The 18,647-nt window shown below is 36.4% G+C and overlaps 1 protein-coding gene across 3 annotated transcripts; it reads left to right on the top strand.

The window, feature by feature from the left end:
• The first annotated feature begins 916 nt into the window (after positions 1-916).
• On the top strand, positions 917-18,576 carry nutf2 (nuclear transport factor 2). 3 transcript variants are annotated; one of them, XR_008839331.1, is made up of 6 exons: positions 917-1,027; positions 6,637-6,758; positions 10,009-10,080; positions 11,408-11,506; positions 11,750-11,914; positions 14,966-15,056. XR_008839331.1 is itself a non-coding variant. In XM_056478127.1 (5 exons), the coding sequence occupies exons 2-5, from the start codon at positions 6,660-6,662 to the stop codon at positions 15,077-15,079; spliced, it is 384 nt and encodes a 127-aa protein (XP_056334102.1). In that variant the 5' UTR covers positions 917-1,027; positions 6,637-6,659; the 3' UTR covers positions 15,080-18,576. The 3 variants fall into 3 exon arrangements, 2 of the variants coding, with proteins under 2 accessions (XP_056334102.1, XP_056334103.1); XM_056478127.1 differs by lacking the exon at positions 11,750-11,914 and having other exon boundaries at positions 14,966-18,576; XM_056478128.1 differs by lacking the exons at positions 917-1,027; positions 11,750-11,914 and adding an exon at positions 1,255-1,360 and having other exon boundaries at positions 14,966-18,576.
• The last annotated feature ends 71 nt before the right edge of the window (positions 18,577-18,647 follow it).

The raw sequence follows: 18,647 nt of genomic DNA, 5'->3' as shown, positions 1-18,647 counted from the left end.
GAGTGAGACTAACTCTGCTTCTTGTAGACAATTTCTCTCCATAATTCTGAGAATTCTTGAGAATCATGTGACTAGAAGAGCAATCTGGGGGCAATTTATGGGGATTACCATTAAAATAACGGGGGACATTCATTTCAGGGACACACATTTATTTAAAGATTTATATTATATTATGTATATTTATTATTATTATATTATATTATAATTATTTTAAAATATATAGTATTTGGTTAGATGTTATATTGTTTGTTGTATATATATGACAACAAAATAAATGAAAGGTATAGTATTTATTAGATTTTTCTAAGTTAGCCTATATTTGTAACTGAACATGAGCATACATGACCTGGGACATGGCAATTCAGCTACTTGCACTGAAATTAGAGTAATTATTTAAAATTTAATTTAATTTTGAGCAACTATCACTGTGTCCTTTTGTGGAAATTAGATAATCCTATCAGGCAAGCTTTAAGGATTTTTTTAAATTGCATTTTAAAATATTATGTATCATCTAATGCCTTGGGGACACAAATGGCACCGAATAGTAGGAATGATCCTCTTACATTAACTAATGTTGACAAATGGGACCTTACTGTAAGCATAACTACATTTATCTCACAGAACTGACCTAATTAGATGAAAATTACAATGAAAATACAGAATTTCTTGTGACTAACTTAAGTTAACAAATAATACCCTATTGTAAGCGTAACTATTTTATCTCACAGAATTGACCAATTCAGATGTAAATAGTAGTGAAAATATACCAATTCTTGCGAGTATTTAAAGTATACTATTCTTGGATTCACCTGCTGCTGTTCGAAGCTCCACTTCTACATTTGGAAAGCAATATATCAACATCTCTGTTTACACCGAGGATCTGTTGACTAACTGTCAAGAAGCAAAATTCAAAGCAGTGTGTAAGAGCAGTGCGCATGCTCACACTGAAGAGGCCGCTCAACTTCTGTTCTCCGCGCGCTGGAATCGCCATAACTGGAACCGGGGATTCGGTTTAGGGCTCACGGAGGTAAGATACTGGCCATGTATCACTTGTAGCAGGTAACGCTGTATTTCCGCTGCACATAACTACTTTATAACCACTTTGTGCAAAGTATGACTGGGGCTTTTTGCCAAGAATGATCTGAAGCGCTAGCTAATAGGACACGCCTATAGGACAGGAGCGTGTACGGGCCGCGCGAGGGTCTCCGCTCATATGGCGCTGGGGTATTTTTAGATCGGAACGGGATCGCGTTTGCTCCAAGTTCGCCGATGGTCGTTGCTATCCACCACCGAGTCGATATTTAGAAAACCACAGCCACTTCACCGTAAAACACAACTTTTCCTCATGAGCGTTTAGCCGGTGAGCTCGTTGTAGACAGACAGCCTAGTGTTAGCACGTCTGCGGCTAAAGCTACAATGAATCAGTCCACAGCGAAGCCAGTCAAAGCTAGCTGGTAGTCATAGCACTGATTTTTAATGGCTGGGAATTATCCAGATCAAACAATGGGTGTAGTTTGACGGATGTGATTTTACAGATAATTCAGAAGCCTATACATATTCAGAGTGATTGATTTGTATATGGAGTTGTTATTAGCTAACATCCAACTAGAGCTAAAATCATCTTCAAAATGACCATCCGAATGCTTTTATTTATTAGTCATTATTTGAAGAATCATTTTGATGGACTTTTTTGACTTGTCGATTTGACAGGAATCAGAGCAGTTTGGTCAGTTAATGTTAGCTATGGTAAGCTACTGTCAGCTGCTCCAACTATTGATAACTGAAGGATCGCTGTGGCCCACAACTACAAAAATGACTATTCAGTTGTTGTTTTTTAACTAAAAGATTTTAGAGAAATTGATCTTTTTAAGTTTGAATGACTAAATGAGTCATAGTCCAAGCACGTGATATTTAGCCAGTCAAAACTGCTGACAAATCCGTATGGGTGGAGCAGGAGCTGAGTTGAAAGAGTTCAGAAATACCAAAACAATTAAGTCATCTGTTTAAGCCTTAAAGTTACCATAAAATCAAAATGGACAACTCAGGGTTTTATGGAATATTGCAGTATTTGTTTTGTTATTAGTCCATACCATCATTTTTATAATCAAATTGTCCTCTTAAAGAGACAGTTCTTCCAAAAATGAAACTGCAGTAAATTACACTAAGCTTGAACAATCTAAGACAGGGATACCCAAGCTTTTCATATAAAGGGCTAAAAAACTATAATTGAGAGCTGTGGACTGAAAGTAAATATACTAAATTATATTGCATTAAGGATGCCATGGGTAATTTCCTATTTTATTAGAAAACATTACTTTAAATGATATTATCTAATGCAGTAGAACATTTAAAATGTTAACTTATTGCAATAAAAGCATAAACAATCGCATTTATAACACAATGGAGTTCAACGCTGAAGAGTCTGCCTTTGCCTTGATTTGGTCCTTTATCAGTACGTATATTTAAACTAAATCTGATTAATTCACACCATTTAACTGAAACATCTAATTTAATTTAGCTTTTAACTAAAAAAAAAAAAAAACAAGCAAAAGGTTAGATTAGATTAGAAATGACAAAATCTAACCACCCCCATCATTCTTCCTCTCTTTTCAGATGGGATGGTGTACCAAATCAAAGGTTACTTTGGGCCATCTTTGGCCCATGGGCTCTAGTTTGGGCATCTCTGATCTAAGATGTAGTTGATTTATTTATTTTTTTCATTAAAATTTTACAAAGGTTTTTTTAGCCAAAAATCGCATTCCTTGTTGATTCATTATATTACTACTGTGGGTGCATTTTGTAGTCTACTAATGCTTAAAAAAAGCTTATAGAGGCAAAACAAAATGAATACCAAAGACTCCTGTTAATACATTGAGTTTATGAATCAAATGGATCAGTTTGTACAGGAAACGGAACTTTATTTATAACACTATTATCTTTAATTGGGTAACCTTACATAAGGTCCTGAGTGTGTTCATGACAGTCTGGAGTGCATATTTTGTCAGACAGTATTGTACTATTTACAGTGTAAACTCATGCATGAGCAGCAATGTTTTAAGTAATGTTCAGTTTCTTGCTTATTATTTTGCTTGGACACATGTAAGTTGTAGGCGGAAACTGTCTGGTTTATTCATTTAGTGATTTTGTTTAATTTTTGTTCTTATACAATATCTGGCATATTGTCAGAAAATGGTTGTGTACATTATTTTGCTAGTCTGTTTAGCTTATTTTCTACACAAATAATCTACACTACACTTAAAATATGTAGATTCCATTTGAGATGACTGCTGTCTGTCTTTTTACTTCTGTAGATGTGTGAAATCAAATCGAGCTTAAAACTGTTACAGCATTGCATATTCATTAGGTTTAGTTAACAACATTTTCTAAATGGACCAAAACTCTTCTCATTCCCTACGTTTACATGAACATCAGTAATCAAATTATTTGCCTTAATCTGAATAAGACAATAAAGTGAATAAGGTGTTTACATGAGTTGGATTTTTTTGAATGTTCATTTCATGATCCAGTTTTACATGTTATAGTGCGTAATTCGATTAACGTCATTGCGTTACCACACTATCCACATTTCCCCTGGAGTTTCATGTCATTTTGGTTGTTTAATTTTTTTATTGGTCGACTGCAGTTTGGCAATTTTAATTTCAGTTTTCACTTTTCATTTCATGCACGCCCCCCTTGACAAACGAGATATTGGCTGCAAGTATGAACTGCTAGAAGAGTGTTATTTTAAGGAAATTTCATACCGCACACCATATGGGGGCCTGTGGTCCTTCCAAGACTCGGTAGGTGCAGAGAATATTGTCAAACAGATGTGTGTGTATAGACTATCCTGTCGCAAAATGCAGCGAAAATCCTACATGACAGTAATAGTTTGGTATTAATAGAAATATTAAGGTGTTTACATGTCTGTATTGCACCTCAATAATGCCACTAAAATAGGAATACTCCACATTTCTTAATTTGATTTCAGTTTAGTTTGATTATGGCTTAAGTTAGATTAAGGTAATCAAAAATCACTGTTTACATCGTGGACTCTTGATCAGAGTATTGTCTTAATTATTTTAAAATCAGATTATTGGCATCCATGTAAACATACTCGATCACTATAGTCTTATCGCACCTGTTGAACAATCAGGTTTCTGCTCATATCAGTCGTCTGTCAGAATGCATAGACAGCAGCTCTGTGTGGTTTCTACAGTATGAAGCTATTGTTATATCATTTTTTTTATTTTAAGCAAGAATCTGTGGTGTTTTTGTATTTTGTTCTTCTAACCAAAATTAATTAGGCATTTCAGTCATCTTCCCTCCAGTAACTCCCAATTTATTCTGAGAGGCATTAAAAAAACAAGTATTGCTATTTTTCCTGCAGTGTGTGTAATAATGATAATCTTATACTGTGATCAATCCTGGATTGCTTTCCCACCAAAAGTAAAGCATAAAAGAGACCTCTTCGTTTAGCCAATCTTGTACTGATGGATTGAGTATGAATTCATGAGTAATTGCCATGTTCACATATTCACAACATGATTTTGCCAAGTACAATGTGATCCTGGATTAACATCTATGTTGATCCTGGAACATCATTTTTGTCGGAAAATATAATCCATACTTATTCCCTACCCATAAACCCAAACATAGCTGTAAATTATTACCAAAATCAGAGAGGAATAATAATTGGAGAACAATCATGTAGAGGTGCATAAACCTAACCGTAAGATTAAACTTAACATCAACGGTAAACATATTTCTTAATTCTCATTGGCTGATTGGAATGTTGTTTTAGGATCAACATAGATGTTTATCCAGGAACATGTCCTAGTTGGTGAAATCAGGTTGGCGGTTCAGCTATGCCCAAATGAACCAAACTAGTGAAGAAAAACTCTTTAAATATTGCTTATAGTCATCATGAAGCCCTGTATGAACCATAAGTAAAAGTAAATCTAAACAAAATAACATGACAGAAAACACAATGCACATACATTTGTTTGACCTGGACAAAAAACAGAAGGTTAATCACCAAGTATCAGCATTCAACATAGAAACTTTACCTTAATTGTCTTGATAAGGCTAACACCATCAGATGAGATCAAAACCTGAACTAAATTAACTGTCTTCTGTGAAACAGCTGAATTGCATTCTTGACACTTGTTAAACTGAGTTGAGCTTAATAAAGGCATTGCTGTCTTTTGAAAAACTGCTTATAGCTGGACATCTTTTAAAATAATGAACTGTGCAATTACTTATTTGAACTGAACTTTAGATTGTTAAATGAGCAATATCGCACTTGTCCGACCAGTGCTGATATACAGCCATATCGCACTGCTACGGCTCCAACAAACCTTGTCGTCGTCTTGATGAACAGCCACAATGCCAAAAAGAAAAGCAGATTTACCCTGTACCCCGTAGTTTTTACCAGCCAGTCTGAAGCGCGACTGTATGTGTTCATATATGTTGCATTTATTTATTTATTTTATATAATCATAGATATTACAGAAGCCTATTTCACACAGTCATTGATCTGCAGTTATAATCAAATCCTGTTCATAGAAAAGTTAGTAATAAACATTTATAAATAAGTATTTATGTGCATAAAGCATCTGTTTTGTGAGAAGTGCTTCTCATATGATATGTAAGCAACCCGTACAGCTTTACTGTGGACAGACATTTTCTCGAGCGAAAATGACGTCGGCTGAAACTTTCTGTCATACACCACACCCACCAAAAGGGTACCCTTGGTAGTGGAAACGCAAGCTTGATAAAGGGTTACCCGTACCGTACTGTCTACCAGTCAGTGGAAACGAGCCATAACATTATAGCAGACACTGTAAAAAGCTCATTCTCAGCCACTAGACATTACTGACGGTATTTGAGTGTGATAGAGTGTTAGAATGTTGTGGGACTGCTGTACAGGAGTTATTATTAGGGATTGTAGATCGCGAAATTTAGCTGGGGTTTTTTTGCGTTTTTTTATTTATTTCGCCTTCAACACCCCTACCCCTTGGCGTGCACACCCAAAATGAGGGGTAAGTGGAAGGGCCAAGGGGTAGAATTGGGACTGGGCCTTAGAATATCCCTTACCAGTTTAATGATGATTTAATCAGCTGTAGTTAGAAAACACGCTGTTTTTTTTATTCTAAGAAATTAATAGACAATGTCAACCATCTTTAATGGCTGCCGACGCGCTGTCTCTCAAAAAAATTAGAAATATTTCGAAAAAGGCACTATCCTTATAAATAAACTGCATAGTTTCAATCTAAACAACTACATTCTCAATTTAAAAAAGCCTCAAAAGTACATGATGTTGTCCAATAGCTGCTATATTTGTCAAACTGTAGAGTGTCCTCTTGTCGCTGTATGTGGGCGGAGTAATACAAAGGTGAAGGGTGAAGAGACTGGACCAGTGCTGTTATTGCAGATTATTTCACGGGTATCAGCCAATCAGATTCAAGAACCAGACAGAACTGTTGTATAACTGTGAATATCAAGTCTGAAATGAAAGGTCTTTACTATAAACTGTAATGTTGTATCCTAAAAATATTTTTGATTTGAACTGTACTGTCTGGTCAATGGTTTTCTCAGTCTGTCATCTGCATTGAGTCTGCATTTTGTCTCCATCAGTGCCTGTAGCAGGGTGAATCAGAATGGGAGACAAGCCGATTTGGGAACAAATAGGATCCAGCTTTGTGCAACATTACTATCAACTGTTTGACACAGACAGGACTCAACTTGGATCAATATATGTAAGTGTTTTTTGTTGTTGTTTTTGTTCAGGAGGATTCTCTTTTGACTATTCCTTTAGCTGAGAGAGAGAGATTTGCCAACTTGTTTTTGTCTTGCTATCATGATGGTTTTTAAAGGGTCACTCGGTTTATGTCTTGGAGGGTAGCAAGCAAGTCTTTTCAGCCCAGAAATATGTGACTCTGGATCACAAAACCTCTTAGTCTTATGTTGCACAGGTATGTTCTTGGGAATAGGAATACAACGATTTTAGATTTTGGTTGTACGGTTGTAGTCTGAGGAAAAATCACGGTTATTACGAATATTATGCATTCATTAATTTCAAAACACTACTTGTTTAAAAAAATAACATAAAATCTCCTTCTATTTTAAAGTGTTATTTATTGCTGCTCAGTAATAATACAGTACAAAATAATAATAAAAAACAAACAACAGTCCGTTTCTCTTTGGACTTAAAATAAGTAAACAAATGTTTTTGGCATTTAAACATAACTCATATTTTAACACTGAAAATAAATGACAGAACAATAAATAAATAAGTAAATAAATAAATAAAAATTAGAATAAAAATGTATATGTCTAATGTAAATCTAAGCTATTAGCTAAGTATTTTCCTTTTAAAGAGAACAAATGTAGTAAAAGGCTGTTAAACCTCTGTCTGAAAGACACTTTTGATCAATTATATTATGAACTTGTTTTTGTATTTTTTTTCTCACTTTGAAGTACAAATGTGTAAATTCCATACGAAGCATGAAGCTGGGGTGAGTTTCTGACAACCATCGTTAGCCAACTAAGGTCGCAAGTTCCGTCGTTACAAACATAGTTCCCGAATTCATTGTTCCAACGAACATTCGCAAATTACGTGGCAAACTTGTACGTTTCCAACTACAAGCATAGTTCCTGGTTGTGTTCTATTCCCAGTTATCCCCCTCATGTCCTATTCATTTTGAACGTTCCAACATTTGAACTTGGAATGATTTAAAAAAACATTAGTCATCTCTCTTAACAAAGAGGTGTAATTTGCTTTCCAAGTATTTTTTACAGTTTTGTTAGTGCGATCTTCATATTGAATCCTTCGTAGTGCACTTTGAAAACATTGATGTCATTTTAAACATCCGTGGCTCATGACGAAAGCTATAGGCGACCTGTTATTTAAAAGTGGAATTTACGTCTTCAAAGCTTGTGAAAACAAAAATATTTAGGTTACGTTAATGCTCTTTATTTATAGTAGGTTATTTATTAAGAAATGTATCTGTATTGTAGACCAAATGACATGTGCCTGTTGGTTAGAACATTGGCACATTTGAATGTGTCAAATTGTAAAAGTAGACTTTCAAAAAAATAAATAAATAATATCCTACTTAATAATAACAATAATATATAATAATAATAATTATTATTATTATTAATGTTAAATAGGATTTTTTTCTTTTCTTAATAAATAACCTACTGTAAATTACAACTATTAGTCTAATGATTTGTTTGATTTATATATGAGATTAGAATAGGTGTTAGCTTTTTGTAAGTAGTTTTATGTGTTAGAATAGAATATGAAATAATCTCAATAATATTTGTAAAGTAAACATAGGCCCTATATGTGTCGTTTACATATATTTCAATTAATATGGAAAGCGAGTGTATGTTTTTATCAAAATTAATATTGGATTTATTTATTTATTGTAAATGCGAGTGCATGTAAAACAAAATAATTTTTGACAAAAAAGTATGGGGTTTTTCTAAACCCCATTTAGAGCATCATTATGGACTTTTTGCTTTATAACTAACATGGCTTAAACCAGGGGTCACCAATCTCAGTCCTGGAGGGCCGGTGTCCCTGCAGGGTTTAGCTCCAACTTGCCTCAACACACCTGGCTGGGTGTTTCAAGTATACATAGTAAGACCTTGATTAGCTCATTCAGGTGTGTTTGATTAGGGTTGGAGCTAAAATCTGCAGGACACCGGCCCTCCAGGAACTAGTTTGGTGACCCCTGGCTTAAACGATGGATCTGCGACAAAGCAGCTACGGTTTTGGGAAGCACTCATCACTGCATAGTTTTTTTCCTTAACGTATTATTTTTTTTCAGTCTTGATCTTAAAAATATTTTCAATATGAACTGTATTTCTGTACATTTATCAAAACCTTTTTTTGATTACTTGCATGCAACGCTGAGCAACTTAAAAAATAAATAGTTTTTAGATTTTTATCAGATTCCATGTTTTTAACTTGTTGCATCTTGACCACATATTACCCTATCCTAACAATATATCAATAGAAGACATATTTAGATTAGATTAGATTAGATTAGGTTCAACTTTATTGTCATTACACATGTACAACTACAAGGCAACGAAATGCAGTTTCGGTCTAACCAGCAGTGCAATAGTAGCAAGTGCAGGATACAGGTATAAGTTATAAAGTGCAGTTATAAAAAAACTATGGTGATATTTACAGATGGATGTACTATCAGCATTATATACAGGTTGTGTTAGCTATGAACAGATTTACAATAAATGAATATATGTACAGGATGCTATTAATAATCAGGAGTGGCAGATAGATAAACAATTACAAATGTCCATGTTCAGTGGGTATGTACAGTTCAGATAAGTAAATCAGTGCAATGTAGTGCAATGAATATGTGCAAACTTTAAATGTGCAAATGTTAAATAGTGCAGTGATTGTGAGGAGTATAAGTTAGAGGAGTGTGGGGGGGTGTATTGGGGTGGGGGGGTGGGGGGCAAAAGAGTCAGTGAGGGGCAGAGTTCAAAAGGGAGACAGCTCTGGGGAAAAAGCTGTTCCTCAGTCTGCTGGTTTTTGTCCGGGGGAGCCTGAAGCGCCTGCCTGCCGGGGGAGCCTGAAGCGCTAAATAAAAATTTATTCAACTTTTGTGCAATATATAACTCTCAATTTCCAAAAATTGACACTTATGACTAGTTTTGTGATCCAGAGTCACATATGGTTTTGTACTAGACCTGTAAAAAGAGTGCTGCATATAAAAAATGCTGCACATAAAAAATAGCAAAAAAAGATACTTGTATTACAGCCCAAAAAACAGAGATATAACTATACTATTGTGTGGATTAAAATGTTTGTCTACTACTGTGAGTGTACCTGTCTTATTGTCATTTTTCCATAAAACGTAATATAGCACAGTAGGTGTATAATTGTATCTAGACTGGCCACAGCATTGCTTCACTTTCAACATATTGACTTCGTTAGCTCAACTGCAAACTCCTTTTCTGTCATCTTAGATTGATGCATCATGCCTTACGTGGGAGGGTCAGCAATTCCAGGGAAAAGCAGCAATTGTCGAAAAGCTTTCCGTAAGTATTTGAATGTATATTGTTAAGATTTAGAGATTGATGTAAAGTTGTTTCTCGTTTCCTTTTTGTTCAGGGTTTTACATTTTTTATTTATTTATTTATTTTTAATAGAAGGGGCAATTTTCCAATAAAAATGCGCCAATGTTAAAATTTTGGCCATTACCTATAAGTTGGGAAATATTTTCATTGTTGATAACTACACTCATAAAGGATTTTACAGCTTGATCAAACTACTCATTTAAAATGAGCTAAAACAACACAATTCTTGAGATTTTTCTGAGACATCTTAATTGTTTAATGTTCAATCAACTTAAAATTGTTAAGTTTACTTAATCGATTTGTGTCGGGACCACATGAATGAATTATTTTTTACAGTGTATTAAATCGTAGAAATGAAATGCTTGTGTTATTTAAAATGTTACATGACATCACAACTCTAATCTTTTTTTTTTTTCTCAAGTAACTCATTCAATGGCATTAGTTTAGCCCACTTTTATGCGTCTTCTGAAAAAATACAGAATTTATGAATACAGAAAGAAGCTTAGAAGCGCTGTTTATGCATGTCAGTCGTCGTGTTTTGCTCACCTTTCTGAAAATGTCTCTCTCAGCTTTTTAATCTAAATGTGTGTGTGTGTATATATATATATATACATACTTTTAAAAATGTTTTCAAATAGATTATTCTGTTGGGAAAGGGTTATCTAACAATAGTGCTTTTAAAGATTATGTTTAAGTGTTTGTGAAAAGTTCTTAATGTTGTAATAATTCAATTGAGCATGTATAGTTAAATAGCAGCGGCAAGGTGGCTTAGTGGTTAGCGCTGTCACCTCACACCAAGAAGGTCACTGGCTCGAGTCCCAGCTGGGCCAGTTGGCATTTCTGTGTGGAGTTTTCATGTTCTCCTCGTGTTGGTGTGGGTTTCCTCTGGGTTCTCCAGTTTCCCCACAGGCCAAAGACATGCGGTATATGAATTGAATAAACTAAATTGCCAGTTGTATACGAGTGTGTGTGTGTGAATGTGAGAGTTTATGGGTGTTTTCCAGTACAGTAGTTGCAACTAGAAGGGCATCCGCTGCGTAAAACATATGCTGCAATAGTTGGTGGTTCGTTCCGCTGTGGGAATAAGGGACTAAGCCGAAGGAAAATGAATGAATGAATGAATGGTTGAATAGCCAAATCAAATCAACCAATATGGTATCAATTTAAAGTGCATCAATATTTAAATATCAATCTGCTGTTTAATTACTGTGTGTTTATATAAATCTAAAGAGTATATAAATATAAAGAGTGACTGTATCCAACATTTTTTGTTTTTTCTCTATTTCAGAGCCTGCCCTTCACAAAAATAGCTCACAGCATAACAGCACAAGACCACCAGCCCACCCCTGATAGCTGCATATTGAGTATGGTAGTAGGCCAACTAAAAGTAAGTGTTTTATTAACATTTTATCTTAGGAGCACTTGAGATGAACACTTTTGCCAAATATGTACGTGATTGAGAGAGCATTTTAGCCCATATGAAACGCATAAAATCACCTTAATCCCATTTAAAACGGGACCAGGCGTGGACATTTTCAGCCTCTTTTGATTGCCCTCTCGCACCACATTACGTCATGTGATTGTGCATAGATTTCACTGGCAGTTTCAGAGTTGTGTGTTTGTCTATCAGGCGGATGATGACCAGGTGCTTGGCTTCCACCAGACCTTTCTGTTGAAATGCATCAACACCGCCTGGGTTTGCAGCAATGAAGTCTTCAGGCTTGCCCTGCACAACCTTTGAGCTTAAAGACTCTCGGTGGTCACATGGCCTTTCCTCCCTCTTCTCTTAATGTCTGTAAGGACCAGTGAACGATTGGGTTTACAAGCACCGTGCGAGCCTCTTTACTAATGGCTTAAAGCTGTGTTACAGATCAAGCGTCTGTGTGATTTTAGTATGGTGGAAATGCATTGCCATAATGAGTTTGTCGATGCTGGTTTGCCTGGTGTGTGTTTGCAGATTTGCTTTCACATTTGCAGCAGCAAAACACACCTGAAACTCATTCATTTGTAGTAAGAGTTGAACAATTGGTGGTGATTTGTCCGATGTGACAGAATGGAGTAAGTTTCATGTAATGTGTAGTGACTAACAATCATCTTTTGCGTTAAAGAGATAGTTCACACAAAAATATCAATTCTGTAATCATATACTCATTGTTTCTAAACCTGTTTGACTTTTGTTGAACGCAAAGAAACTTATAATGAAGAATGTTGGAAAAACAGCCATTGGCTTCCATAGTATTTTTATGTTCCTACTGTAGATATAAATCGCTGCTATTTTCCAACATTTTCAGAATATCTTGTTTTGTGTTCAACAAACGCTTCTCGTCCAGATTGACGTTATTATTCCTATTTCAGAAGAATGGTCTCTGTTCACACTTTAAATCGCATGATCCATGATCATTCAAGCTCACTGGAAATGTGGATGTTTTGCTGGCATCTGCACTTACAGTCTGCTAATTGTATAATGGTCATATAAAAGTGGCTTGATGAATCAGGGAACGATACACAATTGTCCAGAAGACAAGTCAGCGAGGATTTTGTGTGTTTCAGACCTCGTTTACACTAATACGTTTAGTTTTAAAACAATCCGCATCCACACTGAAGTTTCACCTAGCGTTTCTGAAAAGATCTCCATCCACATTACACAGCTGAAAACGCCGTCACGTGATCACACACTCGCTCTGGCATGCGCTGCAGCGTTTGTGGACGTACGAGCTTCAGGCAACCAGTGGGTGCTCTGCGGGCACCTCCCCAGGTGAGAACAGTGCACGTCGGACAGTTCATCAAGGATCTATCACTGGACCCTCATCTCACTATAGTTGTTAAACTTGATATTTAATTAATCTTGTCTATATCTAACGACACTTCGGTCTATTGAATCTATTACTTGTTCTTGGGTAACGTGTTTTGACTGAGCGCAAAAGATAAGTTCATATAATAAATTATGTAACCACGTACACTTATTCAGCACATTTGATGCATTGCTTGCCTTTATTTCCTATATTGCATAAACTTATTGTAGGTTATACTTTTATAATGGCCATTATTTTATTTTATTTATTTATTTTTTAAAGATTTATTTTTGGCCATTTTGCCTTTATTAGATAGGACAGTATTTAGACAGGAAGCGAAGTTGGAGAGAGAGAGAGGGGGGTAGGGTAGGGAAATGTCATCGAGCCGGGATTCGAACTCGCGACGCCCTGACGTGCTACTGCACCATATGTCGACGCGCTAACCACTAGGCTATTGCGCAGACGCCATAATGGCCATTATTGATTATTAAAACTGATATTCAGCAAAAGAGACAGGGTATTTTTCATATTTTTCATTTAAATGAAAGGAGGCAGTTATGTTTTAGGCTCTGTTTTGTTATAAATATGAATACAGTGAAGATGAAGGTCATATAAATATCTAACACACGACGCCTCAACATTTTTGGTGTCAGTTAAGCTGTTAATATCAAAATGAAAATAGACAGTTAATGACGATATAAAGTAGCCTACACTGTTCCCTTTGAAGATTTACAAGACGTGTCCTCGGAAGTTTGTTTTCCAGTGTAATTATCAAACTTGCGAAGTCTGAACATGCAAGCAAAGTATTCAAGATTGAACTTTGTGTACTTGATATTAAGAAAACCCCAATCAGATTCTTCTGACGCCCCCCCCATTCACACTGACATGGAGCAGCAGAGTTTTAAAATCAATACGACCTCTTTAGCCTATTCAAAACGCTCTGTTTTCGGGGCTTGAAAACTGCGGGTAGTGTGGACAAATCCGTAGCAAAATGTATACGTTTTAAAACTCAGTCTGTCTGTACAGAAACAGAACACCAAACACTTTTGTAAACTCTTAAGCGTTTGCAAAACACACTAGTGTAAACGGCACCCGAGTGTTCACACTTACATTTTTTTACATTAAACATTATATTTTATGTTCTGTTGACATGGTTCCTCCATATATTGTAACAAATCAATATATGCGACCCTCTTTCCTCGCTGAGCCTAATTTACCTAAACATATCAACATTTTGAACATCTGAGTATTCGTGTGTTTAATGTTGGTATTTTTGAAATATGCAAATGAAACTAAACTGAAATACTCCACTTTGTTCCACATTTGCATTCTTTTTATTTTAGAGACTCTGCTGTTTCAGTGTCATCAGATCAAGCTGTTTGTAATGTTGCATCCTGTGAAGTTATGTTTTGGGTTTAGTTTGTGATGTTTGGTTTGTGTAGATGTAGTTGTCAGTGTTGTATTCAAATTTCAGTCGAACCACATCAGAATTTGTTGGCTTGTCTTGCACCAGGATTCTGATGAGAATGCTTACAGAGTGTTTTATTCAAACCAAACCTGCTGACTATGTGCTTCACTGTTAAACTTCACTGTTCTTTAGAAGATTGATAAATAGTAGAGAGTATCGTGACAAACTTTTAGCTCTCATTATTTGTCCTATTCGCTTGATGCAACTTTTATCTTTCTGTTGCTATGGATAGTTCCATCTAAAAATGTAATTAGTTTGCCATCAAGTCATCCAGAAAATATGTACTTTTTTTTTGCTATTTATTTTTTGCTGAAACAGATTTTTGGTGATTCTTAAAATGCAGGCTTTTAGCTAAAATCTTTAATGTACTTCTGAAGAAAAAAAAATGTCACCTACATCTTTGTCACCTCATTTTTTGGTGAACTATCCTGATAATATCCCTAGAAACCTGCTAAACACGTCTTGAAAATGTGCATGTTTCAGGAAATTATTATCCCTGGTGTCAAGATTTTCCTTCTTGCTAATAAAGTGTTTCACAGTAAACGATAGCCTAAGCTAAAGTCTCCTCTGTTTCTGCTTGGTCTAGGCAGACGATGACCCCATCATGGGATTCCATCAGAGCTTCATCCTGAAGAACATTAACGAGGCGTGGGTTTGCACCAATGACATGTTCCGCCTGGCGCTGCACAATTTCGGTTAAAACGCCTCATGGCTATCAGGAAGGAAGGTGGAGGAGGGGGGTTCTGCCCTGATGACGCCCGAACCTGTCAATCGGCCCTTCATTCATCACACTAAAAGAGAAACAGCACCGGATTACAGCAGTCAATCACAGAAAACATGCAGGCATATACAGTACTGCCTCTACTCCAGAAAAGACATGTTTCTTTGCTGAAAGCCCACACAGCCATCAAACGGACCCCCTTTACCTTCGCCAACCTGCATGATGATGGGGAGTTTAAGTACCAGAGGACGCCCCGACCAGGACAGAAACGTATTAACCTAACCTCGGCTGTTTGATATTTACATTTTAGTTGCTGATTTTGACATTTTTGAAATAACAACCGTCTTACTCTCTCTTTGCTTTAGTACAGAGTGTGTTATCAGCTTGTTTTTAGAATATGCTCCTGAAAAGTTTCTCTGTTTTTGTTTTCGCCCCACATGAAAAATTGGAGTCTCCATACAATGTGATGTCAGGTTGCTCTAGCTATCCAAAGAACAGCACCCTAATTTCCCCTTTCCCCTCAGACCAGTGTGCTTCCCACTTTCTGCTCACTGCTCTCTGTGACAATAATTACCAAGCCACGATACACAATAAAACCTTTGACTTTTTCTTAACAACGTCATCATCTTGTTCATCCCCCTGTCTGCCTTTTTTCCCTCCTCTGTGCTTGCCTGTTCATGTTTTTGATACTGCTTCACAGACTATTTTCTCATTACGTTTATAGATCTGCTTGAGCAGAGCAGAAAATCCTGGAGCTCTTTTGTTTTCTTAATTTAGGTGGCCAGTGTTTCCTGAAATAGTTGTCTAGAGTAAAATAAGTGTGTTGGCTTATCTGACAGAACAGATCAAATGCTGATTAGCAAAGGAGTACATGTAATAATTAGGTTTTTAAGGATTTAACCCCAAATCTAAACATGGTAGCATCAATAATGGATGCACGTGTTAAAAAAAAGGAAAAATTGTAAGCATTTTCTAATGATACTACATCAGTCAGTCGAAACATGGTTGAAAATGAGTCCTAATGAATCTTCCCTGTGATGTAAAGGGAAGTTCACCCAAAAGTTAAAATTCTCATTACAGTGCATCCGGAAAGTATTGATAGCGCTTCACTTTTTCCACATTTTTTATGTTGCAGGCTTATTCTAAAATGGATAAAATTCCTTTATTTCCTCAAAATTATACACACAATACCCCTTAATGACAATGTGAAAAAGATTTTTTGAAATTGTTGCAAATTTATTAAAAATAAAAAGCCTGTAAAATCACATGTACATAAGTATTCACAGTCTTTGCTCAATACTTCGTTGATGCAGCTTTGGCAGCAATTACAGCCTCAAGTCTTTTTGAATATGATGCCACAAGCTTGGCACACCTGTCTTTGGGAATTTTTGCCCATTCCTCTTTGCAGTACTGCTCAAGCTCTATCAGGTTGGATGGGAAGCGACAGTGTACAGCCATTTTCAGATCTCTCCAGAGATGTTCAATAGGATTTAGGTCTGGGCTCTGGCTGGGCCACTCAAGGACATTCACCGAGTTGTTGTGAAGCCACTCCATTGATATGGACTCCATTGGCAGTGTGCTTTGGGTCATTGTCCTGCTGGCAGAAGAACTATCGTCCCTGTCTGAGGTCAAGAGCGCTCTAAATCAGGTTTTCATTCAGGATGTCTCTGTACATTGTCTGCATTCATCTTTCCCTCTATCCTGACTAGTCTTCCAGTTCCTGCTGCTGAAAAACATCTTCACAGCATGATGCTGCCACCACCATGCTTCACTGTAGGGATGGTATTAGCCTGGTGATGAGCGGTGCCTGGTTTTCTCCAAACGTAATGCCTGGCATTCACTCCAAAGAGTTCAATTTTAGTCTCATCAGACCAGAGAATTTGGTTTCTTATGATCTGAGAGTCCTTCAGATGCCTTTTGACAAATTCCAGGCGGGGAGTGGCTTCCGTCTCGCTACTCTACCATACAGGCCTGATTGGTGGATTTCTGCACAGATAGTTGTCCTTCTGTATGGTTCTCCTCTCTCCACAGAAGAACGCTGGAGCTCAGAAAGAGTGACCATCAGGTTATCGATCACCTCCCTGACTAAGGCCCTTCTCCTTCGATCACTCAGCTTAGATGGCCGGCAAGCTTTAGGAAGAATCCTCATGGTTCCAAACATCTTCCACTTACGGATGATGGAGGCCACTGTGCTCATTGAAACTCTCAGAGCAGCAGATTTTTTTCTGTAACCTTCCCCAGCCTTGTGCCTCAAGACAATCCTGTCTCTGAGGTCTACAGACAATTCCTTTGTCTTCATGCTTGATTTGTGATTTGTCATGCACTGTCAACCCTGGGACCTTATTTAGACAGGTGTATGCCTTTTCAAATCATGTTCAATCAAATGAATTTACCACAGATGAACTCCAGTTTAGCTTCTGAAACATCTCAAGAATGATCAGTGAAAACAGAATGTACCTGAGCTCAATTTAGAGCTTCACGGCAAAGGCTGTGAATACTTATGTTCATGTGATTTTTCAGGTTTTTATTTTTAATAAATTTGCAAAAATTTCAAAAACTCTTTTTTTTCACATTGTCATTATGGGGTATTGTGTGTAGAATTTTGAGGAAATAAATTAATCCATTTTGGAATAAGGCTGTAACATAAAATATGTGGAAAAAGTGAAGCGCTATGAATACTTTCCGCATGCACTATATTTACTCTTTCTTGACTTGTTCCAAACCTGTACAGCTTTCTTCACAATATTCTCTTTTGTGTTCGTCAGAAATAAACTGGTAAACAACTTGAGGGTGAGTGAATAGTGAGTAAATGCTCATTTTTGGGTGAATTAACCCTTTAACTATTTCATTTACCATCTCTCAGTTTAGCTGAGGTTTCTTTTCCCTGCTTTCCATTCATAGAAATGTTCAAAATGTAATGGGATGCTATGTTTTCATAAGTTTGTAAGAATGTAAATGTCATTGGGTTTGTAGTGAGGCCGAAGCTGTTATTACCTTCAGTACTGAGACTTTTATTCTGACGTTCAAGAAGGATAACAAATGCATTAGCCTGAAACATGACATCAGAAATACTAGTTTTCGAGATCACAATCTCTTCATTTTCAAGATGTTTACACTAATGGAGCTTTCTTCATTGCTTGGGACTAGAAAATCGTAGTCCTAAACCTATGAAGGCCTTTGTGCCAAGCGATGGTACAGATATTTTAGAAAGATGTCCTCTGCGTTGTAGCTTTTTGCACTGAAATATCACATCTAGAACATCAGTCATTTTCTCGCATTATATTTTTGCTGAACAAATTCATGTGTTGTACAAAATGTTTGCTGGACCCTGGAAAAAGCCGCTCTCAAGTGTTGTTTGAGGGGAACAGCAAAATACTTGATTTTCCCAAGAAAAACAACAGTAATACGATGTGAATAAAGAAACAGACTACTTCAGTTGCCTACATTTATGTGGAAATAAAGGAGATCAAATTGAAGTGTGATGTTATTGTTATTTCTATAGGTTTTTTTAGGATTTCTTTGGTATTTTCTTGGTAACCATTTAACC

This window comes from Danio aesculapii, chromosome 18 (genome assembly GCF_903798145.1).
Source record: "Danio aesculapii chromosome 18, fDanAes4.1, whole genome shotgun sequence".
Taxonomy (NCBI): Eukaryota; Metazoa; Chordata; class Actinopteri; order Cypriniformes; family Danionidae; genus Danio; species Danio aesculapii.
The sequence above is the reverse complement of the archived record's forward strand: the minus strand, read 5'-3'. Positions and strand labels throughout refer to the sequence as shown.

What these genes read in the sequence shown, in the direction of transcription:
- nutf2 (XM_056478127.1), top strand. Translation starts at nt 6,660, where the DNA reads ATGGGAGACAAGCCGATTTGGGAACAAATAGGATCCAGCTTTGTGCAA. An exon ending in CAATTGTCGAAAAGCTTTCC is followed by an intron (nt 10,081 to 11,407) that starts GTAAGTATTTGA and finishes TCTCTATTTCAG; the next exon opens with AGCCTGCCCTTCACAAAAAT. An exon ending in TGGTAGTAGGCCAACTAAAA is followed by an intron (nt 11,507 to 14,965) that starts GTAAGTGTTTTA and finishes TGCTTGGTCTAG; the next exon opens with GCAGACGATGACCCCATCAT.